General features: G+C 51.2%; 1 protein-coding gene across 1 annotated transcript in view; it reads right to left on the bottom strand.

Annotated features, from left to right (window-relative positions):
• Window positions 1-1,888: 1,888 nt before the first annotated feature.
• The window catches only part of LOC135826267 (uncharacterized), a 19,602-nt gene continuing 14,553 nt past the window's right edge, over window positions 1,889-6,937 (bottom strand). Inside the window, exon 5 of the mRNA XM_065338897.1 lies at window positions 1,889-6,254. Within this exon, the coding sequence (XP_065194969.1) occupies window positions 2,690-6,254 (3,565 nt within the window). The 3' untranslated portion in view covers window positions 1,889-2,689. The remainder of the gene's footprint in view (window positions 6,255-6,937) is intronic.

Genomic DNA, 6,937 nt, shown 5'->3' on the forward strand with positions numbered 1-6,937 from the left:
GGCGGCCTTGAAACAGAAGTACATGTACATATTAAAGGACAGATAACATTGACGCTGACTAAACAGCAAACCCAAGCCAGCAAGCTGTCTGCGAAGATTGAGTAAACCGAACTCTACTGTATAATTATAGCAAGAGTACTCTTGCAGCCAAGGAGAAGGGGAAGACCGAAATCAGCTTGCGTGGCATGTACAGCAGGTGCAGTGGACTGCACCCGCCGAAACGTGGTATACCACCTCGAGTGCCGTTGCGGTGATGACTATGTGGGTGAAACTGGCCGAAGCGTTGCGACAAGGTCAAGGGAGCACAACGATAATGCACGCAACGAGGTCCGAGGAAATGCGCTGGGTGAGCATTACCAGATCTTCCATGCCGATGAGCCATTGTCGCTGGGGCAGACCGGATTCGCCAACGTCTGTGTGCTTGCGACAGAGCCAGACCGGGCAAGGAGAAAGATTCGGGAAGCGATCAAGATCCGGGACATGGAGCCTAATATCAACACCAGCAGTGGTTGGGATCTCCTGTGAACTCTGTTTGCCTGGCTTTTTGATTGGAGTGATAGCTATCCATGTGAAACCTTAGCACCCACAAATTGTACGTATCACCACCCTAGACTTTTGCATTATGTTGGCACTGTCCACACTACTGTAGTCATGTGGCTGTTGCCGGGTTTTTTCTTCTCTCGACTGAGAGTGTCCCCCCCCCCCCCTCTCCCCCCCCCCCCCCCCCCCTCTCCCCCTGCTGTATTCCACAGGTTGTACATAATTATCACTGCCCTAGTCTCTGACACGGAGGACTTGCGCCCCTATTGTGATCATGTGGCATGTGTCATTTTTCGCTTGGGAGTTGTTGTTTTTTTTGTTTTGTTTTCCCCGCTGTATTCCGCACGCACCTAGCCAGCTTGTTGTTTTAAAGTCTGCCTTGCTTCCGTGTCTGCTTCATCCTGAAGATGGTCAGAGTGACCGAAACGTTGAGAAGAAAGAAGAATTGTTCAGCTGTGTGAAGAAGCAGTGCATCTGAGTGTTGGCCAGTGTTGCCACAATACAAGTTGCTATAATGAAGCTGCGTGAAGCGTCGTTCCGAATTTATAAGAGTACTCTTGATTATAACTATGATGCTTGCCGTGCTCTGTTGCTCGCTTGTATTGTGAACAACGCAACAGTGGGTACTAGTACTAGTACTAGTAGTACTGGATCTGATCATCACAAGTACAGTGGACACTAGGCCAATGACCAGGTCACGTACATGTATTACTATTACTATTAGCCTCTGAAAGATGGATAGGATACCGGCGTCATGATGTTTGATAATCTGCTGAGTTTTCAGCCGGACGTTTGACATTAGAAATTCTCGTGATGAGCTGCGACATATCCAGTGTGCATGCAGTAATCCACACACTCATAGCCATGCATCCCTGCCTACATCCACACACTCACAGCCATCCACTGCATTGAGTGATCACCACTCACAGCCATCCACTGCATTGAGTGATCACCACTCACAGCCATCCACTGCATATAGTGATCACCACTCACAGCCAAGGCCCATCCACTGCATAGAGTGATCCACACTGACTCACGGCCGTCCACTGCATAGAGTGATCCATACACTCACTCACAGCCATCCACCGCATACAGTGATCCACACTGACTCACAGCCATCCACCGCATACAGTGATCCACACTGACTCACAGCCATCCACGGCATACAGTGATCCACACTGACTCACAGCCATCCACCGCATACAGTGATGCACACACTGACTCATAAGCACAGTGATCCACGTGTTTGCAACCATCCACAGGAAACACAGCACCACATGCATGGATTAGTACATAATAATTATTATACTATTTACTAACAGTTGACATCACTTGCTAGTTAGTACAACCAAGAGTACATGATTGTGTACAGTGGTAGCAGCAGCAGCAGCAGACCCAGAAATGCAAAACATAACAATCAACCAGACCAGAAAAGAGGTGTCTACTGAGAATAGAGAAGTCTGCATAGCCTCATGCTGACCGGCTCAAACAGGTAATGGACAAGAATGGTGGCATCAGACAATAGCACTGTAAACCAGAATGTTGATGACCCTGACCTTCCAAGGGCCGCGCACAGGAGTGAGAAAGAGAGGAGATCATCCGAACCACTCACGATTCCACTGGTTTTTGATAATTATGCTACAATACGTGTGGGAGCAACAGAGCAATTTCCATGGAAATGATAATATAAAACTTTCTTTTAAAATTTCTTTCCAGACGTGGTGAGAAATTGACTATTCCGCACTATAGTCTAATTATGGTTACAGCATGAGCGGTATTATAAAGACGCAGTGAAGCCCTTTACTTGTGGCTAGTGGATGGCAGGCGAAGGCAGCGCATTTTAAATTAAACAAATTACATTATACTCATGGCAAGCAGCGTGGAAAGCAGCTGCTCTGGTGTCTTCCCAATCTCCGGCCTTGGCTGGCAAACAGACGAGCCTCCGCATAAAAGGCGGGTGTTGAATTTATTTAATTAAAAGGTCACAGTGCTGGCATTATGGTAAGCATCAATTCCTGCTTTCAGCGCTATCCTATATTTACCTATACTGCACGGATTGGTCTGAGGGCAGTGGCTGGCTTGATTCCCATACTCCTGCCACCGCACACTCTGACCAGTGTCCGGGTGTCAGTGTTGTGTGGCACAGTGCTTACACATCCGCCTTCTTGCCCTTCTTCTTACGCAGACTCATCTTGCTGACAATGCGATACTCGGCCTGCTTGATCAGTGACGTGTTCTCAGTCTTCTCAAGGTTCGTGGTCAGGGCGTACGGGTTTTCGCGCTCGATGGCTTCAGCCGCCGTTATTCCCGGCTCCGTCTTCTGCGCGGCGCTGATGAAGACGGATCTTGCGGCTGCCGTGGGAATAATACAATGCAGGTCGTCATCATCCTCCAAGTCTTCGTCCATCATGTCGATGGACTCACGTTGCTCCTTCTGTCCTTTCTTGCCCGTCTTGTCCTTGGGCTGGGCTGCAACCACGTCGTCGTAGCCCGCAGGCCAGAAACGATCGCTCCTGGCCTTCTTCTCCGCGGAAGGAGCGGCGATATTCGCAGCACTCTCGTATTCCGCCAACCGTGCATTCCCAGGAAGAGAGGCACCAGCAGCAATTGGGAAGGCTAGAGTGTCATCGTACGCGTCGGCCGCGTCACCACTGCTGGCTGGAATGAAGGACGGTACGCCATTGTTCGGCATACCATACTCAAAGCCGTTGTCTTCGCTGCTGGCACGCTTCCCCAGTATTCCACGGCCGAAGACATCGGCGGCTGACTCCGATTTGCGAATCTCAGCCTCCTGCGCATTGGGCATGAAGCGTTTCAACATATCTGCCGGGAACATCTCATAATCACCCTCCTCTTCGTTCTCATTATCAGCATTGGATCCCGGCTGGCGGAGACGATCCTCACTGAATACATCGTAACGCTCTACCAGAATGTCGTCAACAATGCTGTCTACTGAACCAGCCGTAGCAATGCTGGGCTTGCTAGATATGTCATTGATTGACTTTACTCGTCGCACCTGCTTACGCTCCGACTTCCTCAGATGAGCGATTCTCTTGTTGGTGAAGTGGCTTCCAGCGTCTGCCTCCTCCGCCATGTGGCCATGCAGGTCAACGTCATTAACGGTGTCATTGAACGTAAACATAGCGTGGTCGGCCCGGCCTAGGCCACCGTCGGGACCCATGGCATTGCACTCGCTACTGTCACTGTCACTACCCGCCATGGCACTGTGTGAGACTGGCGCCACCTTATGACTGCCTACCCCGCCTCCGTTCTTGCGCGAAGAGATCACACGCTTGAACTGCTGGAGCTTGGACCGGTCCTCCACCGTAGGTGCATCCGTGTTTGGGAACAGAATGTAGTCATCACCTCCCTCGTCATAGTCAGCTTGCCATTCACGAAGGTCCTTCTGTGCGGGCTGCTTGGGGCCCTTACCTTTTCGTTTGCCAAGGATTGAACGCTTTGACCTGGAATCTCGCGAGATATCTTTACCAGTTGCGGACCCTCCTTGCCAACGTTCCTCCGTCAGGTCAGCCAGGACTTCATCAAGTACCTGGAGTGTCTCGCCATTTGCCTCTGGTAGACCTCCATCGTCCCTGGTGATGTGACCGTTTTCTCCTAGCTCGTGCCAGAGGCCAGCCTCTTCGTAAGTAACGCTGGGACGGCCATTATTTTGCCGATCGTTCTGGTAATGCGCCGCTTGAGTTCTGTCAAAGCTTTGCCGTTGCGGCTGTTGTTGATCGACTGCCGTGTTGTCAGCATCCAGATCAGTAGGCTCTGAAGTTGGAGGATTCCACACGAGTGGCTCGTTGCTGGTATTGTTTTTATCCTCATTGCCAGTAGTGGTCTGCTTTGTTGGCATGTTGCTGCTTCTGTTGTTTTTGCTGCTGCTGTTGTTGTTGGTGTTGGCATCGGTATTGTTAGCCACTGCTGTTGGCTTGGGATCTATTCCACAGATCGGTGGTGCTTCCAGGATTGAGCTAGGTTGTACGCTCGAGCTGGTGTTGCCATCGCTTGTCCTGCTTTGTTTGTCGTGCTGCCCGTCAGTGCCTGTTTGAGCAGTGGATGAGGCAGCAGCGGCAGTGATCGAGTGAGTGGGCGTGCGTATGTGCACATAGCGATTCGAATAAGTGGAGCTCGTTCCGTGCGTGGCGGGAGCAGAGTCGGCATCGTTCTCCAGGGCGGACAGCGGTCGTCCTGGCAATACGGATCTTTTCGGATTCCGTGCCCCAGTTTTCCGCTGTTGCTGCTCAGCTGTTGCTGCTGCTGCTGCTGCTGCGGCGGCGGTGGGGGTGGAGGGCATGACGGGTTGCAGAGCACCATTCGGCCCTGGAGCAAACTGAACGTACTCGTCAGGAGACTGGATAAGAGTACTGTCACCTGGCAGATCTTCGTTACGCTTTTTACGTAGTCTACTGGCTAGTGGGTTGGCATTCGAGTAGGGAGAGTCTGGATCGGGTGCAGACACTGTATGATCGTACGGGTCACTGTAGGGTTTCTCGTTGTCGCTCATACCGACAAAGTCTGCACCGTGGCTCATGAAATCCTCTACCTGGGTACCAGGAGCTGGCTGATGAGCGCCTGGTAGCAAGGTGAGGCGGCTGTGAGCAGGCGGGTTGGAGTGACACTCGTTCCTTGGATTGGACGGCCAATCCGGGCCTTGTGAGGACTTTGGCGCCTGGAAGTCTAAATAGTTGTTCTTCACGCTCGTGTACACATACTCTTTGCCGTCACTGCCGAATGCAGGCACGGAGTCGGCGTCTAGTCCACGATCGTCTCCCGCATTGGTGTAGTGTGGGTTGGGAATACGCTTCTTGTGCACACAGGCATAGGCACCCTCATTGATCTCCTTCCGCGTGTCCGGATCGGCAAAGCAGTCCTGGCAGATCCAGGTTTGTGACAGTTCATCATAGAGTGCGGCGAGATGATCACAACCAGACGCCGTGCTGTATGTGTTGCTGTCAGTGAGAGATGGCTGAGGACTCACGGAGCCACCAGTGTGTGGACGCTGGAAGAGGTCGTAGTCCGCAATGTCCGTGCTGGACTCTCTGGGGTCGGCACCGTGGAGCATATCAAGGACATCGCCATAGTCCGAGTACTCTTCTGCTTCAAAACCTGACACCGGGTCATATTCCTCCATAGTAGAGAATGTGTCCGAACGCATTCCATCCATGCCCAGACTAAACTGCCCCTCCCCCTCATTGTCCAGGGTACTAGCTACATCTCGGTCATCATCAATGGCATCCTCAGTGGTGCTTGTGTTGTTGTTGCTGCCGGATCGCATCATGTTGAGGAAGGCAGCTGCCTTGCGCAGTGTATTCTGGTCCTTCTTGCGAGGCTTACCCTTGTTTCCTTGGCTGCTGGCGCCGGTGGGCTTGGAGGCCAGTCCATTTCCATCGCGTGCATCAGCAGTTGGGTCGGCCTCCACATCGCCCAGATCCAGCTCGGATGAGCAGCTTGCAGTCCGCTGAGTGAGGCGAGGCCTGGCGTTCTCGTAGCAGTTGGCTGCGTATCTTGCCAATTTGTGACCGGTACGGTTTTCAGGAGACTGACTGCTCACTGACGAGCTCTCTCTGTCATCGATTGCAGTTCTACGCTCATCAGTAGCGTCCGGGTCAGTGTCTGCCATTGAGTTGGGGTCGGGGCTACCAAACAGGTCGTTCATTTCGTGTCGCATGCCGTCATCAAAGTACTCATTTTCCCGGTCTGTCTTGTCGCTGTGAAGAGTGAGTGTACAGGCAAAGAGCAGACAAAACATCAGATCAACCAATTACACACATGTAGACAGCGGCCTAGGCGTGCTCTGTACAATTCTTTGTATAATAATGATAAGAAGAAGAAGAATCTTATAGAAAAGAAACAGGACCAAGGAACTACAAGTCATGCTATAATGTCCACTAACACCACCAGTTACTAAACAATCAGCTCATGCGATAACATTGCACGACATTGAATGACGGTACTGCCATTCTACATCTAACTGGCTATCCAGCTTATCCTTGGCTCTCCACCCAAAGAAGGAGAACCGCCCACATACTACTGAGAATTGAGCTCTACACATCCGTGAGTGAAAAGGTTCCATTCAGGTCTGTTTTTGTGCTAAGACAAAAGGCTTCAGGGACAGTGATGTTGGTTTTCTTCAGGTCCTGCTACAGCAATAGTTAACCAGTGTATCGCACGTCCAAGGGACATGAACATCTCTACATAATAGCCGAGCTGTTCTCTATAGCCAAACTCAAATGAATAGAAGAATATGTACGTGGTTGCCGACGACGACGACGTGCTTTAAAACAAAATGCATCGAAATGAACATTACATCCAGCATGTCTTACGCTGAACAATTTCCCCGTACACACACACACACACACACACACACACACACACACACACACATGCACTC

Source organism: Sycon ciliatum, chromosome 10 (genome assembly GCF_964019385.1).
Source record: "Sycon ciliatum chromosome 10, ocSycCili1.1, whole genome shotgun sequence".
Lineage (NCBI taxonomy): Eukaryota > Metazoa > Porifera > Calcarea > Leucosolenida > Sycettidae > Sycon > Sycon ciliatum.